Below are 19,969 nucleotides of genomic sequence, written 5' to 3' on the forward strand. Positions count from 1 at the left end.
TCTCTCTCTCTCTCTCTCTCTCTCTCTCTCTCTCTCTCTCTCTCTCTCTCCAGAGTCAGGACATCAGACTCACGTGGTTCTGAGTAGCTGGAGGAAATAGTGGCTGCTCCTGAGTAGGTCAGGATGGGAACTATAGACTCCATTCCGTTTCCTCTTCTGTTCCCCAGAGTGCTCCCTTCCAGTCTCTCATACTTGCCCGCAATACTTGCTACATTCTAGGAAAGAGAAGACAGGATGCATTAACTTGCTTCGTTGTTTTACTGTAGAGAAACGGGGGGCAGGGGGTGTCACTTGAATTCTCTACCTTTTCATTTTCTAAGTTTTGAAACAAGGAGACTTATCTTCACTTTCCTAGAATTACTTGTAGGAGGCATGGAGAGCACTCTGGCCGTGAGGCTCACAATGTGACCATGTTAAGCATCTACTGTCAGCCTCCAAAAAGCCTGCCCTTTAGATAGACCCCAGAAGGTCATCTCTTCTATTGGAAAACTTCCATGTCACAATAGCAATGTTCAGTGCTTGACCACTAAATCGCAGTTTCTCTGTTTTGCAGTTAACCCGTATTCACTGTCTCTGTCCCCATCCCCTAAGCCCGCCAATGGGTTTGCCAAAGCAATTCAGCAGCCGTTTACAAGTTACTGTCTCATGGCTAAGGTTGAGCTAGTCTGTTCCCATATGCTAATGAGTTCCTCTTTGCAGGCACTTCCGGTACCTTTTCTTCATGGTCATGATTGTCATCCGGTTACTGGGTTACGTGTTCTTCCACCTGCAGTATGTAAACCCGGACTTTCTTGTGGACACCCTGCCCATGCTGATGAGCAGAAGTAGCTTGAAGTGGCTAAGGGACGTATTGTTTCCCTTCCTTACCCTAGAAGTGGAAGACGTGCTACCACACTAGGTGTGTTACCACACCTGCCAGGTGCTCCCAATGCAGGGGCCCTGGCTGTGGCCCTGCGTTAGTGATGTGGGCTGGGCAGGAACTGGAAGCCAAGGATTCAGAGCTTCTAGGTGACAGCTGAGCTTTCTATTTAATTCTCTCCTGGAGTGTCTCTCTGTCAAATACAGAATGCATTTGACCAGAGTTTGCTGTGTCAATCTGTGTGTCCTGGGGACATCGATGTAATCCTCAAGTTCCTTGTTCTGTTGAGACAAGGCATAAATTAAAACTCCCGTAGTATGTCCATTTTCTGCTTCACTTTATTAAAGGAAAAATAAAACCATGTTTATTAGAGTCTCAGTCATTTAAAGGAGGCATGCATGAGACCACTCGTGGAACTAGATTTTCAGCAATAGCATATTCTCTCCCTATAGCTTTTTGTGCTTTGTATTATGTCTTAAAAGTGACGTGCTGAAAAACAAAATGATCTTTTTTCTATGCATAGGTAATTACTCATTCTTAAGTGAGAAAAAATTAAAATTCAAGTGTTAATAAAAGTATAAAATTTAGAAAATAGTTCTAGATACAACCAAATAAAAAGCTTTAGATATAGCTAAGCAAATAGATTTGATTATCATTGAATGCTACCTTCTAATTCCTCCCAACTGAAGACAGTCTTTCCCACTCTCTACCTAAAGCTCCTAGAACCTTCCCTGGATTTCCTGTAGTTCTAAGTGCCGTGACCTTGACACAGGGGTCCTCCTTATTCCTCACCAAGAACTAAAAGAAAGATGAAATTTCAAGACCTGTAAGTCATATAAAGTACTGAGAAATTGCTGGTTGTTGGTGAGCCTAGAGGCTGCCTGGGGCTGAAAACAAAGAAAGGAACAGCTTAACCTTAAAGATAAAGAGGAATGTAAAGACATAACAGGGCTATCTGAACTGAGTCAACAACTCACAGAACTCTGACACCCTGCACGTACATGTAATTTTTCTGCTGATGTTTAAATAAGCCAATAATGTGTCGCTATGCTGAATTCTACACCCCTAAGCCCCTTACCCATAAAAACCCCTAGCTTTCGAGCCTCATGGCCGACATCCGTTAGTGTGTGGGATGCATGTGTCGGTCTGGAGCTCCGTCATTAAACTGCCTCATGTGATTACTTACAGCAATAGATTCTCGTGTTTCTTTGGGTGCTCTCTCACTCCTGAGACTAGAGTGGGGGTCCCCGGAAGGGGGTCTTACAGCACCACACAGCCCCTCATTACAGTGATACTGAGGATAAAGGACTTAGTAAAAGAGCAAATGGCTTCTTTTCCAGCCTGCTGCCTCCAGAGATACAACTGAAACTGTGAGGCTGGGATCCCACATCATAAAAGCGTTTACTTTCAGGAGTACTGACAAAGAGCTGATAGGACAGAAAGGAGGGAGGGACACAGTGGAAACAAAGGTCACCTGTCCAGCTGGTGGCATCTCTGTACTCACAGAAGCTGTGACAGCATAGTAGCCTTTTTAATTATATTTTTTGTATATTCCACATGTTCTTGATTTCTGGGGAAGTTTTCTCTTTTAGAGCTCATTCTTGCTACAGACGTTAACAGTTTTGTTCAAGAACATTGGAGTAGAGGCAGCACACTATGTTTTGGCTGCAGACGTATCTCAGGTTTCTTTTCTGGGGTCTAAGAAAGTCGAAAATATGAATAAGCTCTGAATGTGGCGCCTGCAAAAAATTTTAAAACTGATCAACAGTACCCTCTTGTGGCCAAATCAGATAAAGCACTTCCGCTGGTTTCATCCAACTAGCAAGTTTTAGTAGGGAAGATCAATTAGATGTCATTCCTGGATAATTCTCGGTGTTCTAATAATTCAAATTGGTCTTAATTTGCTCATTCAACCAATCACTCTAAAAGAAATGTATAGAATAATTTCGTTGGTATAGTCAATATTCTAGATATTAGATTTATAGTATTGAAAAGACAGACTGAATTGGGCCCACATCTTAGCTGGCAAGCAGATAATGAGGCAGTCAGGGGTGGGGACTGAGAAGGAGCAGTCACAGTGTTCACTGAGAAGGTAACATTATAATAAAGTACTGGATGTGGTGAAGGCACGTCTAGACGCCAAGGTGGAGTGATCCATAGGGATTCAGCAGGCACAGAGCTGGGAGGCTCTCCCCAGGATTCCCTGCCCATAACTCATTAATACAAGTCTATCTGCAGAAATCTGTGTTACTCCAGGTCCCTTTCAGGGCAGGACCCATGCCTGAGGCTTTCTATGCTGAAGCTTCAGCATTTGGGACTCTCTGCAGACTAATACTATGTCAGTTTGACACAGGACCGAGTCATCAGCAAGGAAGGAGCCATCATTGGGAAAATGCCGCATATGGTTGGACTGCAGGCAAGCCTGTAGGGCATTTTCTTAATTAGTAATGTGGGTGGGCACAGTCACTGTGGGTGGGGCCATCCCTGGACTGGTGGTCCTGGGTTGTATAAAAAGGCGGACTGGGCAAGCCGTGGGAAGCAAGCCAGTAAGCAGCTCTCCTCCATGGTCTGTACAGGAACTCCCGCCTCCAGGTTCCTGTGCTGCTTAAGTCCCTCCTCTCACTGCTCTTGAGGATGAGCCATTGAACGGAGCTGTGAGTGAAATCAACCCTTCTCCCGTTGCTTTGCTCATGTGCTTCATCTCAGTGAGAGTAAACATGACCGAGATTCTAAGGCTACATTTATATTATGTGGAGATGAAAGATATGGCCACAGCTAATCAGAAAGTGCAATCAGGGGATTCCTTGACACATGCATCCCTTGTCACATGATTCGTGTGTGTGTGTGTGTGTGTGTGTGTGTGTGTGTGTGTTCTGCTTTTTTTTATTAGATATTTCCTCTATATCTCAAAAATTTTCCCCTTTCCAGGTCTCCCCTTCGGAAACCCTCTATCACATCCCCCCCTCCTTCCCTTGCCTCTGTGAGGATGCTCCCCCATCCACCCACCCCCTCCCATCTTCCCACCCTGCCATTCCCCAACACTGGGGCATCAAACCTACTAGGGCACAAAGGCCTCTCCTCCCACTGATGCCAACAAGGCCATTCTCTGCCATATATGCAGCCAACGCTACGGGTCCCTCCATGTGTATTCTTTGGTTGGTGGTCCAGTCCTCAGGAGCTCAGGGCTCTGGCCTGTTGACACTGTTGCTCCCTCCATGGGGCTGCAAACCCCCTCTGCTCCTTCAATCCCTTCTCCTACATCAGGGACCCCTGTGCTCAGTCCAATGGTTGGTTGCAAGCATCCACCTCTATATTTGTCAGGCACTGGCAGAGCCTCTCAGGAGACATCCATATCAGTAAGCACTTCCCAGCATCCACAATAGCGTCCAGGTTTGGTGGCTGTATATAGGATGGGTCTCCAGGTGGGGCAGTCTCTGGATGGCCTTTCCTTCGGTCTCTGCTCCACACTTTGTCTCCATGTTTCCTCCTGTGAGTGTTTTGTTTACCATTCTAAGAAGCACTGAAGCATCCACATTTTGGTCTTCCTTCTTCTTAGGCTTCATATGGTCTGTGAATTGAATCTTGGGTATTCCAAACTTTTGGGCTAATATCCACTTATCGGTGAGTACATACCGTGCACATTCTTTTGTGACTGGGTTACGCCACTCAGGACGACATTTTCAAGTTCCATCCATTTGCCTGCGAATTTTATGAAGTCATTGTTTTTAATATCTGAGTCGTCTTCCTTCTGTCACACGATTCTTAATAATTCTCTATGCATCGAGCCCTTCTCTCATACTCCATCCTTCTGCATGAGATATACTTAGACATACTGCATCCTTCTATGCTGGTTAGATAGAGTGGCTGCAAAGCACTGGCTCAGGAACATATGGAGTGAAGTAGGGAGCCACCCAGTTGGAATCTTGGACCTATAGATTATGCTGAAGGTCCATGTTGCAAAAGCACCAAGGATTTGCTGTCCCCCAAAAGAGGAGGCTGACACCAGAAGAATTACAGAAGCAGAAGAACACTGCTTTAAATGAACAGTGACGCGGTGGGAAGGTGACTTAGATAAAGTGCCCCAAGTGCTTGCAACATATGCATGAAGACCAGAGTTCAGTTCCCAAGAAGGCGTGTGAATGCTGGTGGGTGTGACTACGCATGCTCATAATTCCCGTGCTTAGAGGGCCAGGACAGGAAGCTATGGTTCTGAGTATGAAATATCTCCTGTAGTCTCTCATGTGTTGAGCACTTGGTCCTCAGCTGGCTGCACTGTTTGGGTAGGTTATGGAATCTGTAGGAAGTGGAACCTTGATGGAGGAAGTCTATCTCTGGGAGGCGGCTTTAAGGTTTCATAGCCTGGCTCCACTCCCTGCTCTCCATCCTCTCTCTGCTTCCTGAATGTGGATGCAATGTGGTCAAGCGGCTACCAGCTTCTGCCTCCCTGACATCCCTTCCCATCGCCATGTCTCCCCGCCATGATGAACTCTAAGACAATGTAAACCTGTTCTCCTTTAATGTTTTTGTCAATGAATTAAGGTTTCTAAAGTTCTTAAAAAACAGCGTGAGAAGGAGAAACTTGGGGGAGGAAAGGATAATTTATACTCTCAGGTCACACTCTATCACTGATTAAAGTCAAGGCAGAAACAACCTCGGAGGGAGTAAGGCACCTGTGGGTCATGTGCATGCAGTACTCATGGAGGCCAGAAGAGGGCATCAGATCCCTTGGGACTGGAGTTAGAGAAGGTAGCTGCCCTATAGGCGCTGAGAGTTGACGCTTTTCTTCAAGAACATTCAATGCTATCAATTGCTGAGCTATCTCTCCATCTATTCCACTTTACTTTTTGAAACAGGGTCTCTCACTGGACCTGAAGCTCACCAATTGGGCCAGACTCACTGTCCCAAAGATCCTACAGTTTCTGCCCCAAACCCTAGCACTGCGATTGTAGGCATATGTTCTGCATTGGGCTTTTTAATCTCAGTTCTTGGGAATCTGAATTCAAGTCCTTGCCCCTGCATGACATGGACTTTATCAATGAGCCATCTCTCCAACTCCTTGACTGTTGATTTTAATAGATTTTATGGGGGACCCAGTGTGCTAATCAATGTACAGAGCATTATCGGGAAGTATGCAGGCAGCATCAGTAACAAGTTAACCTGCAGCAAGATGTTGGCAGAAGACTCGATATTCCAATATTCCTGAGGAACAAAGAACTTTCCTGCTGACAGCTGAAGCAGAAGCTTCGTGCTTATTTGCACAGGTTCTCTAGATCTAACACAGCTCCTCGAAGTCGGGGGTGGGGGGTGGGGGTGGGGAGGGAGGGCAATGTCAATCTCATGGTAGATGCCTGGCCACACGGTGAGCTAGTTGCAGGAGGAAGATAATAAGCTTGCAGAAGGACCATTTGGTTACAAGCACGGTAAGTATGAACACCTGGCTTTTATCCAAGGACAGCATCTCATCCTTCCAGGGAACTCTAAGAAATGGCCTGGATAAAAGGGAGGTCGAACTTTGCATTCTTGGCAGACAAAACAAGAATAGGCAAGGCTGTCTCAACCAATAAGCATAGTGGCTGGCAGGATGTTGTTTTTTCAACCAATGTTAGCCATAGTGGGTGATTCTATTGATATTTGTGGCTAAGTAGCAGACTAGTTAAAATCCAAGGGAGATAAAAGAAGACTCAAAGAACCAGAGTCTGGAGTGGTTGAATTATTGAAGATTAAATACAAAGGGAAACAAGAACTAGGTCTGAATACATCTTTTATATGAAATTGCTCTTGATAGTACTCTCTCTCTCTCTCTCTCTCTCTCGTGTGTGTGTGTGTGTGTGTGTGTGTGTGTGCTTGCAATGGCTAAGCCAGCTTGTTATCAAGTCTCTGTCACTATGAAGAATGATCGTGAAGTACAAAGAGATGAATAGACATGTGGCTGAGGAGGTTTGTGTTAAATCATACACCATTTGCCCAAAACTTGAAATGGGGATACCTCGATATGGAGAACTAGAAACATTAAAATCTCAGGGTGCCTCTAAAATCAAGGGTTTGAAGTACATTCCCCCCAAACACAGTTTCAGGATCTCTTACGGCCTGTTTTGACATGGAGACAGACACACAGAGACCTCGCTTCTAACTATTCAAAATCTCACTTCCTAGCTATTCACCTTGGCTTTTTCTCTCTAATCCGAGAGATGACAGCAGTTCTATAAGCTCTGTTTCTAAGAGCTTGTCTCATCTGTGTCTTTTCTTGCCCTTTCACTTGCTGATGTCAAATCTTTATGAGATTGGGAAGATATTTCTAACCAGAGAGAAAGAATTTGGCTTGTAATTGAATTTTCAATGAAGCCATTATTCTCTGTAGGCTCTGATATTAATCTTAATTGAGGGGCTATTTTCTCAGGCTCTCTGGATGAGAACACCAGTTCTGGGAAATGTTCCTATAACCCAGTCAGACTCTTCCTTATGCAAAACACATATACAGTGTCTAAGCTGTAGTGTTACAGCTAATCTCTAAGGTTACTTGGAATCTGGGTTTTTTTTTGTTTGTTTGTTTGATTCTTTCCATTTTTGCTAAAATTGGAAGATGTGTGTGTGTGTGTGTGTGTGTATGTATGTATGTATATCCCTTTTGCTATATATATACATATACATATGTGTGTGTGTATATATATATGTACATATACATATATTGCTAAGCTTACCAATAAAAAATGGTTTGCAAGTAGCTCCACACAAATAAACAAATTTGTAGCACAAATGCCCTCTTCAACTTAAAAGGCTCTTCAACTTAAAAGTAGATATGCCTGTTCTCCTGGCCCATCCCATCTCCCCACCCCCACTCCACTCCACACTTGACCAAGTGACTTTATTCTGAATTATACAGGCATCTCCATCTTCAGGGCTTTGTTTGTGAAAGGCTTGGGGCAGCTGGCTGAGAGTTCAGCAGGGAGGTTAGTAGAATGGTCAAATTCTCTAGGCCTCAAACACAAAGTTGCATATTTCCAGCTGTGATTCTCTACAGAGCCAAGGTTCCTGGGAACTGAGAGCCCAGCATCCTTCTTTATGTTATAGTGAGGATGAGTTTCAGATAATAGCAATGTAAGAACTGTTTCTGTGGTAGACTGTAGTGGTAGATTGTCTAGCCTTTTGCGTGTGACTTTTTGTTTGTTTGTTTGTTTTTGTTTTTTGAGTATGGTCTTTAAAAGCATTTTACACTTAAGTTTTGACATAGCTACTAACTTTATATGAATGTCATTTATGTATGTAGAACCTTGAAAATATTAGTCTCCATATTAAGCCATTTCTCCAAAGAGCTCATTCAGCAGACATGAAGTGTGTCTTAAACTCTTAAACTCTTACTCCCTAAGGTTGAGCCAATCAGCTTATGAGGGGGGAGTTTTAAAAAGCAAAACAAAATGAATAGCTTCTACTCTCTCCACACTGCCTGATTTCTCCATATAAATACAAAGACTTAACCCAGTCAAAACAAAATGTCTGAACCATTTTTCCTTGCTCACGGTCTAAATGATTAATAGAAATTAGCCAAGGGGTACTCTCCTAAACCAATAATATGCAAATATGCAAATATCTGAAGCCAAACCTGGAAGTAAAGGACAGTGTGTGGGAGAAGAAATTGCACAGCAACAATCTTCTCTTTCTCTCTAGTATTCTAGCCATGTGTAAGAGCTGGGTATTCAGCCTGTACCATCTGGCAAAGGCCTAGAGAGTCTCTGCCTCAGCATGGAAGTCAGAAGACTGAACTAGTGCAGACAAAAGTTCAGAAGACTGAAAGACATCTTGGGTGAGCATAGTTCTATTCTAGCTCCCCTGCACCTATGAATCTGCACGTAGTACTTGCATTATTTATTGTGATAAAGCCCTGGCCTGACTAACTTAATGAAGAAGGTTTGTTTGTTTGTTTGTTTGTTTGTTTGTTTCACTTGCAGTTCAGGATTATTCCATCAAGTCAGTCAACTCTTGGTAGCAAGATGGGCTTAATCTGGCCCATCTTGGTTTGTGGCAGCAGGACTTGCCAACAGCTTCCTCACAGCTCTGTAGATGGAGAAGCAGAGAAAATAGGTAGGAGCAGGGATAGGCTAAGAGCTGTGAGCTACACTCTCACGGTCCATTTTCTCTACCGAAGCCCACCTTCCACAAGTTCAACAACTTCCCATTGAGCCTCTAGAGACATTTCATATTCAAACCATAATGTTGGTCTTCCTTCTTTCCTCCCTTCCTTCTTTCCTTCCTTCCTTCCTTCCTTCCTTCCTTCCTTCCTTCCTTCCTTCCTTCCTTCCTTCCTTTTTTCCTCCCTCCCTCCCTCCCTCCCTCCCTCCTCCCTCCTTTCTTCCTTCCCTCCCATGTGTCTGTCTTTCCTCTTTTATCCTTGGCTCATCATTAGAGACATACTAATTAGGGGCTGCTGGTACACTATGAAGCATACTTTTGTTAATGGTGATATTTAGTTTAACAGCTGCCCTGTCCACTCCACAAAAGACTGCTTTCACCGTAATGGAGAGCTAAGCCACAAAGCAGTGCAAGCAAAGCCCAGATCCCTGCCAGTGCACCTTGCTTCTGCTCTTGTTCCTGATCCACAGGGAGTCATGAGTCCCAGCTCAGTATTCACCATTGTCTTCTTCTTGGCTGGGAGCATCATTACACCTCACATGACTCTAGGATCACATGACTCTAGGATCACATGACTCTAGGATCACATGACTCTAGGATCACATGACTCTAGGATCACATGGCTCTAGGATCACATGACTCTAGATGCTTCTGTGTAAATGAGAAAAGCAAAGCTGTACACCTTGTTCTAATGACGGTCTGTTGTGAAATCCACCCTAAGACCCAATGAGTCGCACTGATATCTCTTGGTGAGAAACTGGGTTTTTTGAGGTGAAGCTGAGGTACTGCAACCGTATGGACAATCAGAAAGAGAACAGTCTAGGGTTTAATGGGTGCTCTGGTCTCTCTGGAGCAGGAGACATGTGAAGAGGACAACTGGAAGGACCTTGGCCTACTGGTATTTCAGTGCTTGCTTTGGAGATGCTGTGGAGGGGTGGACTGCACACATGTCTGAAAATAGATAACAGTTTTTGTGCTGTGGATTCATCCCCAAGTTCCACCCTGAGCCTTTAAGACAGTGGTTCTCAACCTCCCTAATGCTATGACCCTTGAACGTTTCTCATGTCATGGTGACCCCCCAGCCATAAATTTATTTTGTTGCTACTTCATAACTGTAGGTTTTGTTATGAATCAATGTAAAAATCTGATATTCAGGATATCCGACATGCTACTCCTTTGGGGGTTGAGAACAGGTTGAGAGCCTCTGCTTTAAGAGCTGGCCCAGGGTTTACTGAGTCTACTCGTGTTAAAGCACTGAAGATTTTGACCCTGTGCACATTTGACAATGCCTGGAGATACTTTGGGTTTTCACAACTGTTTGGTGAGTGGTGGTCCTGGCATGTGGTAGGTGGAGGTCCGGAATGCTGTTAAACAGGCTCCTAATGCACAGATGTCAGAAGAACTAAGACAGATGGCAGCAGAGCAAGCATGAGAAATCCTTCCTCGAATCTTCTTTTCACTAACCTCCTATAGGTGATCTAATAAAGAAATTTCTCCTAAGTAGGAGTGTACCTGAGTAGGCAGGCGACTTGGGGATGACTGGGGGTGCACATCTAGGGGGTAAGTGGGTTCTTCGGTGGTTATAGAGGAGCCCTGCCATCCATTTTTTTCTAAGTTCTGATTGCATGTTAGTGTGTAACAATGTTGAAAGGACACTGGTGTGACAGTTACAGACTTACTTAGCACACTCAGAGAAGGCCCATCCGAGTGTTGAGATGACAGCCACAAGCTTTAGATGGGAGGACCATATTGCAACCTGATCAGCTTGTTGGATCCATAGAGATTCTTCTAGTTTCTCTAAGTGAAGAAGAGCCATTTTCAATTTTTCCATACATTCAAGACACAAGCGTTTGCTTTGGTTCTGTCCATGGAAGAAGCTGAGAGTCAGGGATAATAAGTTCTTCACTGAAGCTGAGCCACCTATATGTAAGACTCCAGACTTTATGGCTGAACTTAAATGCAAGGGAATTAAGGGCAATGAAATGGGTGTGTCTGGAGGATTGCCCCAGGCAGAAGTGAGATCTAACTGCATGAGAAGCAGGAAAGCAAAAGTCACGAGTCTTTCAGTGTGCAAATAAAAAAGACCACTCATTCCAGGGCCACAGAGTCTGGCATTATACTACCCTTAGTCCCTTGCCTTCAATCAATCTTACCTTACCATCTGGACCTGCCTCTCTCTTCCTCACGCCATCCTGTTTCTTACATACCTCTCCTCTCCCTCTCTCACACTCTTAGGCACATGTCTCAAGAAGGCACACGTTGCATCAAGAACAAGAGTGCACTTGATTGACTATGCGAAGACGGTACTTTAAAATTTGAAGAATTTAAAACCTATTACTGTACTTAACTTGTGGTGGTTCTCATCCTTGAATCATGAATCTCTTAAAAGGGAAAAACAATAAAAATCTATGAGCTGTCTTCCCAGAACCATAGGGTCATAAGCACCATCTACATACTATTTCAATAAATTTATAGGTGTTTCTGAGAACATTAAACACTTCATGTTTTTTTTTAAAAATCCCTGGAAATGAATTATGAGGTCAATAATCCATAACCATCTTACTGGCTCATACATATTTACAGTAGGGGCTGAAACTCAAATGTCTGTGGGGATCATTTGAGAAACACAGCCCAGGGAGGATCCAGGGCAACAGACTAGGAAGTGTTAGGGTGACCTTGTGAGATGCTTTCCATTGCAAAGACAGCTTATGCCACCTCTGTCCATCTCTGAGCACATAGGCTCAGTATTGTAGGAGTTTATATTCCTACAGGAAGACAAGAATCTTAATTTTATTGTATTTCCTTATTTTTACCAGATAATGCCAGCAAACAATATACTAGTGGTATTGATTCTGTTACATTTTCTCATTTTTTTCAAGTACACACACACACACATTTCAAAGAACACCCATGTCTCTACCACAAGTTTTTTAAAGAAACATTTTACTTTGTATGCCTTATTAAAGATGTGACTTTATCCATTCCTCTGTCCAGTCATCCTTCTTTGTACTTCATATACAGTTTAATCTAGGTATAGACATCAAAACACTTCAAAGATGTTTTAGATCATTCAGTTTGATTTTTTAATTAGATGTTTTCTTTATTTACCTTTCAAATGTTATCGCTTTTCCTGGTTTCCCCTCCAAAAACCCACTATCCCCTCCCTCTGCTCACCAACCCACCCACTCCTGCTTCCCTTTCCTGGCATTCCCCTACCTTCTCAGGACCAAGGGCCTCTCCTCCCATTGATGTCCAAAAAGACCATCCTCTGCTACATATGTAGCTGGAGCCAAGAGTCCCACCATGTGTTTTCTTTGGTTGGTGGTTTAGTCCCTGGGAGTTCTGGGGGTACTAGTTGGTTCATATTGTTGTTCCTCCTATGGGGCTGCAAGCTCCTTCAGCTCCTTCAGTCCTTTCTCTAGATCCTCATTGGGAACCCTGTGCTCAGTCCAATGATTGGCTGAGAGCATTCACCTCTGTATCTGTCAAGCACTGACAGAGCCTCTCAGGAGACAGCTATATTATATTATCCTGTCAGCAAGCACTTGTTGGTATCCACAATAGCGTCTGGATTTGGTGACTGCATATGGGATGGATTTCCAGGTGGGGCAGTCTCTGGATGGGCTTTCCTTCAGTCTCTGCTCCATACTTTGTCTCTGTATCTCCCCCCCACACACACCATGGGTACTTTGTTCCCCCTTCTAAGAAGGACCGAAGTATCCATACTTTGGTCTTCCTTCTTCTTGAGCTTCATTTGGTCTGTGAATTGTACCTTGGGTATTCTGAACTTCTGGGCTAATATCCATTTATCAGTGAGTGTATTCAATGTGTGTTCTTTTGTGATTGGGTTACCTCACTCAGGATGATATTTTCTAGGTCCATTTATTTGCCTACAAATTTCATGAATTCATTTGTTTTTAATAGCTGAGTAGTAATCCATTGTGTAAATATACCACATTTTCTGTATTCATTCCTCTGTTGAGAGACATCTGGATTCTTTCCATTTTCTGGCTATTATAAATAAGGCTACTGTGAACATAGTGGAGCATGTGTCCTTATTACATGTTGGAGCATCTTCTGGGTATGCCCAGGAGTAGTATAGCTGGGTCCTCTTGTAGTACTATGTCCAATTTTCTGAGGAACTGCAAACCTGATTTCCAGAGTGGTTGTACCAGCTTGCAATCCCACCAGCAATGGAGGAGTGTTCCTCTTTCTTCACATCCTTGCCAGCATCTGCTCTCACCTGAGCTTTTGGTCTTAGCCATTCTGACTGGTATGAGGTGGAATCTCAGGTTGTTTTGATATGCATTTCCCTGATGACTAAGGATGTTGAACATTTTTTTAGGTGCTTCTCAGCCATTTGGTATTCCTCACTTGAGAATTCTTTGTTTACCTCTGTTCCCCATTTTTAATAGGGTTATTTGGTTCTCTGGATTCTAACTTCTTGAGTTCTTTGTATATATTGGATATTAGAATCTGTGAGATGTAGGATTGGTAAAGATCTTTTCCCAATTTTTTGGTTGCTGCTTTGTCCTATTGACAGTGTCCTCTGCCTTACAGAAGCTTTGCAACTTTATGAGGTCCCATTTGTCAACTTTTGATCTTAGAACATAAGCTACTGGTATTCTGTTCAGGAAAAGTTCCCCTGTGCCCATGTGCTCAAGGCTTTTCCCCACGTTCTTTACTATTGGTTTCTTTACTACTGGGCATTTGGTTTTATGTGAAGATCCTTGATCCACTTGGACTTGAGCTTTGTACAAGGAGATAAGAATGAGTTGACGTGCATTCTTCTGCCTGCTAACTGCCAGTTGAACTAGCACCATTTGTTGAAAATGCTGTCTTTTTTTCTACTGGATGGTTTTAGCTCCTATGTCAAAGATCAAGTGACCATAGGTGAGCGGGTTCATTTCTGGATCTTCAATTTTATTCAATTTGATCTACTTGCCTGTCACTGTACCAATACTATGCAGTTTTTATGACTATTGCTCGGTAGTACAGCTTGGGGTCAAGGATGCTGATTCCCCCAGAAGTTCTTTTATTGTTGAGTATAGTTTTCTCTCTCCTGGGTCTTTTGTTATTCCAGATGAATTTGAGAATTGCTCTTTCTAACTCTATGAAGAATTGAGTTGGAATTTTGATGGGGTTGCACTGATTCTGTGGATTGCTTTTGGGAAGATGGCCATTTTTACTATATTAATCCTGCCAAACCATGAGCATGGGAGATCTTTGCATCTTCTGAGTTCTTCTCCAATTTCTTCCTTCAGAGACTTGAAGTTCTTGTCATACAGATCTTTCACTTGTTTGGTTAGAGTCACACCAAGATATTTTATATTGTTTGTAACTACTGTGAAGGGTGTCATTTCCCTATTTTCTTTCTCAGTCTGTTTATCCTTTGAGCATAGGAAGGCCACTGATTTGTTTGAGTTAATTTTATATCCAGCAACTTTGCTCAAGTTGCCTATCAGCTTTAGGAGTGCTCTGGTGGAAGTTTTGGGGTCACTTAAGTGTACTATCATATTGTCTGCAAATCGTGATAGTTTGACTTCTTCCTTTCTAATATGTATCCTGTTGACCTCCATTTGTTCTCTAATTGCTCTAGCTAGAACTTCAAGTATTATATTGAATACATAGGGAGAGAGATGGCAGCCTTGTCTAGTCACAGATTTTAGTGGGATTGCTCCAAGTTTCTCTCCATTTAGTTTGATGTTGACTACTGGTTTGCTGTATATTGCTATTACTTTGCTTAGGCATGGGTCTTGAATTCCTGATCTTTCCAAGACATAAAGTGATGTTAAATTTTGTTAAGTGCTTTTTCAGCATCTAATGAAATGATCATGTGTTTTTTTTTTTTGCTTTGAGTTTGCTTATGTAATGGATTAAATTGATGGATTTCGGTATATTGAACCATCCCTGCATCCTTGGGATGAAGCCTACTTGATCATAGTGATTTGATTTGGTCTTGGAGTCAGTTGGCAAGAATTTTATTAAGTATTTTTGCATTGATATTAATAAGGAAAATTGGTCTGGTTTTCTTTGTTAGGTCTTTGTGTGGTTTTGGTATCAGCATAATTGTGGCTTCATAGAACGAACTGGGCAGTGTTCCTTCAGTTTCTATTTTGTGGAATAGTTTGAGGGGTATTGTTATTAGGTCTCCTTTGAAGGTCTCATAGAATTCTGCACTAAACTCATCTGGTCCTGGGCTTTTTTGGTTAGGAGACTTTTAATGACTGTTTCTATTTCTTTAGGGGTTATGGAACTGTTTAGATGGTTTATCTGATCCTGATTTAACTTTAGTATTTGGTATCTGTCTAGAAAATTGTCCATTCCATCCAGATTTTCCAGTTGTGTTAGTATAGGCTTTAGTAGTAGGGGCTGATGATTTTTTTGGATTTCCTCAGTTTCTGTTGTTATGTCTCCCTTTTCATTTCTGATTGTGTTAATTTGGATATTGTCTCTGTACTCTCTGGTTAGTCTGGCTAAGGGTTTATCTATCTTATTGATTTTTCTCAAAGAATCAGCTCATGGTTTTGATGATTCTTTTATAGTTCTTTTTATTTCTAATTGGTTAATTTCAGCCCTGAGTTTGATTATTTCCTGTCGTCTACTCCTCTTGGGTGTATTTGCTTCTTTTTGTTCTAGAGCTTTCAGGTGTGCTGTGAAGCTGCTAGTGTATGCTCTCTCCAGTTTCTTTTTGGAGGCACTCAAAGCTATTGGTTTTCCTCTTAGCACTGCTTTCATTGTGCCCCATAAGTTTGGGTATGTTGTCCCTTCATTTTCATTAAATTCTAAAAAGTCTTTAATTTCTTACTTTATTTCTTCCTTGACCAAGTTATCATTGAGTAGAGTGTTGTTCATCTTCCATGTGTATATGGGTTTTCTGTTGCTGTTGGTTGTTGTTGTTTCCTTTTGTTTTGTTTTGTTTTGTTTTGTTTTTGCTATTGAAGACCAGCCTTAATCCTTAGTGATCTCATAGGAGGCATGGGATTATTTCAATCTTCTTGTATCTGTTGATGTTTGTTTTGTGACCAATTATATGGTCAGTTTTGGAGAAGGTACCATGAGGTGAGCTTCAGTAAAGTTCCTTTTATGAATGTGGGTACCCTTGCATTTGGAGCATAGTTTTTCAGAATTGAGAGTTCTTCTTGGTAGATTTTTCCTTTGATGAGTATGAAGTGTCCTTCCTTATCTTTTTTGATTACTTTTGGTTGAAAGTAAATTTTATCTGATATTAGAATGGCTACTGGGCTAGAGAGGTGGGTCAGTGGTTAAGAGCACTGACTGCTCTTCCAGAGGTCCTGAATTCAAATCCCAGCAACCAAATAGTGACTCACAACCATCAGTAATGAGATCTGACTCTGACACCCTCTTCTGGTGCATCTGAAGACAGCTTCAGTGTACTTAGATATAATAATAAATAAATCTTTTTAAAAAATGGCTACTTCAGCTTGTTTCTTTGGACCATTTGCTTGGAAAATTGTTTACCAGCCTTTTACTCTGAGGTAGTGTTTGTCTTTGACACTGAGGTGCATTTCCTATATGCAGCAAAATGCTGGGACCTATTTACATATCCAGTCTGTTAGTCCATGTCTTTTTATTGGAGGAGTCTACTGATGTTAAGAGATATTAAGGAACAATGATTATTGCTTCCTGTTATTTTTTATTTTAGTTTTATGTTTGTGTGGTTATCTTCTTTTGGGTTTGTTGAAAGATTACTTTCTTGCTTTTTCTAGGGTGTAGTTTCCCTCCTTGTGTTGGCATTTTCCATCTATTATCCTTTGTAGGGCTGGATTTGTGGAAAGACATTGTGTAAATTTGGTTTTGTCATGGAATATCTTGGTTTCTCCAGCAATGGTAATTGAGAGTTTTGCTGGGTATAGTAGTCTGGGCTGCCATTTGTGTTCTCTTAGGGCCTGTATGAGATATGCCTAAGATCTTCTAGCTTTCATTGTCTTTGGTGAGAAGTCTGGTGTAATTCTGATAGGTCTGCCTTTATATGTTACTTGACTTCTTTCCCTTACTGCTTTTAATATTCTTTCTTTGTTTAGTGCATTTGGTGTTTTGATTATTATTATCTTTTCTGATCCACTCTATTTGGAGTTCTGTAGGCTTCTTGTATGTTCATGGGCATCTTTTTCTTTAGGTTAGGGAGGCTTTCTTCTATAATTTTGTTGAAGATATTTACTGGTTCTTTCAGTTAGGAATCTTCACTTTCTTCTATACCTATTATCCTTACATTTGATCTTCTCTTTGTGACCTGGATTTCCTGGATGTTTGGGTTAGGAGATTTTGCATTTCACATTTTCTTTGACTGCTATGTCAATGTTTTCTATAGTATCTTTTGCACCTGAGATTCTCTTTTGCACCTCTTGTATTCTGTTGGTGATGCTTGCATCTATGATTACTGATCTCTTTCTTAGGTTTTTCTGTCTCCAGGGTTGTCTCCCTTTGTGATTGCTTTATTGTTTCTATTTCCATTTTTAGATTCTTGATGGTTTCATTCAGTTCCTTCACCTGTTTGGTTGTGTTTTCCTGTAATTCTTTAAGGGATTTTTGTGTTTCCTCTTTAAGGTCTTCTACCTGATTACCTGTGTTCTCTTGTATTTCTTTAAGGGAGTTATTTATGTCCTTCTTAAATTCCTCTTTCATCATTATGAGATGTTAATTTAATTCAGAGTCTTGCTTTTCTGGTGTGTTGGGGTAACCAGGATTCTCTGTGATGGGAGAACGGGGTTCTGATGATGCCAAGTAGCCTTGGTTTCTGTTGCTTATGTTCTTGCACTTGCCTTTCACCATCTGGTTATCTCTGATGTTAGCTGGTATTGCTGTCTCTAACTGTGGCTTGTTTCTCCTGCAAACCTGTGAGACCAGTTCTCTCCAGGAGGAATTTAGGTATGGAGAGCTGTGGTACAGGGTCAGCTCTGGGGTGCAGTCAGAAACCAGAAGGGTCTTGTCCCCAGCTCTTCCTTGTTTCCTGTGTCCTGATGACTCTGGGAGCGTCCCTCTTGGGCCAGGAATTTGAAGAGAAGTGGTGGTCTTACCTGTGCTCGCAGGTGTATAGGCACTCCTAGGAGACCATCTCTCTCCAGGCGATATTTGTGTATGTAGTTTTGTGGCACAGGATCATCTCTGGGCACAGACAGAAACTGGAAGACGCCTGTCCCAGGCAGGTCCTCGGTTCCTGTGTCTTGAGGGTTTCGAGTGGGTTACTCTGAGCAGCAGTGGTGGTCTTACCTGTGCTTACAGGCCTGTCTGCACTCCTGGGAGCCAACTCTCTCCCGGTGCCACCTGTATATGGAGCCTTGTGGCAGAGAATGGACTCCAGGCCAAGTTTGATTTTCTATTTTGACATCTTATTTGGATGTTTTGTCCATGAGTGCTTACATATATATTTTATGAGTATACAGAGTGTGTGTCATATATGCATGCATGTATGTGAGTGTGTATGTTTGTTAGAGGGCAAACAAGGGGCTGGGTATCTTCCTCTATCACATTCCTCCTTTTTCTTTTGAGACAGTTTCTTTCACAGAACCTGGAGCTAGCATAGCTTCTAGCAAGCCCCTGCAATACTCCTGCATTTGCCCCTTACCAGGCCCATTTTTATTGTTGTTGGTTGATTGCCTGGCTGGTTTGGCATGGATTATGGGAATTTAAACCTGAGTCCTCATACTCATGCATAAAATTGCTGTTACCCAACTTTTCCCCCAGCCCTATCTTTTTTTTTTTTTTTTTTTNAGACAAGGTTTNTNTGTGTAGCCCTGGCTGTCCTGGAACTCACTTTGTAAACCAGGCTGGCCTTGAACTCAGAAATCCGCCTGCCTCTGCCTCCCAAGTGCTGGGATTAAAGGCGTGTGCCACCACGCCCGGCCTTCCCCAGCCCTATCTTAAGTGAAGCCTCCATCTCTGAATTTACATATTTTTGTGTATGACATAATTAACCAGAAGTGTCACTTGCCATATTGCTAGAACAGTATTTAGGCTTGGTGATGATGTGTTGACTTGTGAATAGGACAGACATGACAAGGGTAAGGGTAGAAGTGGTGTGAAAATCCATAGTCTATCCCAAGCAGTTTTTTTTTTTTTAACAACGTTTTATAGTTAAAATACACATCCTTTACATGGACACAAATGTATATGGAAGGAATGCTGTGGGGAAGACCTCAGCAGCCATGACTAGATGACAGTGTGTACAGGTTAAGGAAACATAGAGGCACAGAAATCAGAGAGATGAGTCACAAACACAGACAAGGTTTTACTAAGGGACAAGTTATTTTCTCTGAGTGAACTGGAAGGAAGGGAAGGGCTCATTAAGTAGTAAACGATACACACAAAAGGAAAATATGTATACCCATGGTTGTTGATGCTATTTTTGTGTACTATGCCACACAGAAAGTTAAGTACTTTGCCACATTATAGCTGTACATTTAGAAAGAAAAATCAAACTATAATATAGGCATAGATGAGGAAATTGAAGTATTATAGGACATTATACCTCAGAAATCGTACTGTTAGTCAAACCAGAGCTAAGACATGAACTCATGCCTTTCTTATTTAAACATCTTCTTCTATTATTATTTTTTTAGTGCAGAATTCTTTTTTTATTAGGTATTTTCTTCATTTACATTTCCAATGCTATCCCAAAAGTCCCCCATACCCCCCCATCCCCCACCCACCCACTCCCACTTCTTGGTCCTGGCGTTCCCCTATATTGGGGCATATAAAGTTTGCAAGACCAATGGGCCTCTCTTTCCACTGATGGCCAACTAGGCCATCTTCTGATACATATGCAGCTAGAGACAGGAGCTCCAGGGGGTACTGGTTAGTTCATATTGTCGTTCCACCTATAGGGTTGCAGATCCCTTTAGCTCCTTGGTTACTTTCTCTAGCTCCTCCATTGGGGGCCCTGTGATCCATTCAATAGCTGACTGTGAGCATCCACTTCTGTGTTTGCTAGGCCCCAGCATAGTCTCACAAGAGACAGCTATATCA

The 19,969-nt window shown here is 42.2% G+C and overlaps 1 protein-coding gene across 2 annotated transcripts in view; it reads left to right on the forward strand.

The window, feature by feature from the left end:
• LOC110289881 (transmembrane and coiled-coil domain-containing protein 5B) overlaps positions 1 to 1,080 on the forward strand; it is an 11,554-nt gene extending 10,474 nt beyond the window's left edge. The window contains exon 12 of one of the 2 annotated variants that reach the window (XM_021156280.1): positions 700 to 1,080. In XM_021156280.1, the coding sequence (XP_021011939.1) occupies positions 700 to 898 (199 nt within the window). In that variant the 3' untranslated portion in view covers positions 899 to 1,080. The remainder of the gene's footprint in view (positions 1 to 699) is intronic. The other variant, XM_021156282.1, reaches the window with a different exon arrangement.
• Positions 1,081 to 19,969: the final 18,889 nt, after the last annotated feature.

Source organism: Mus caroli, chromosome 2 (genome assembly GCF_900094665.2).
Source record: "Mus caroli chromosome 2, CAROLI_EIJ_v1.1, whole genome shotgun sequence".
Lineage (NCBI taxonomy): Eukaryota > Metazoa > Chordata > Mammalia > Rodentia > Muridae > Mus > Mus caroli.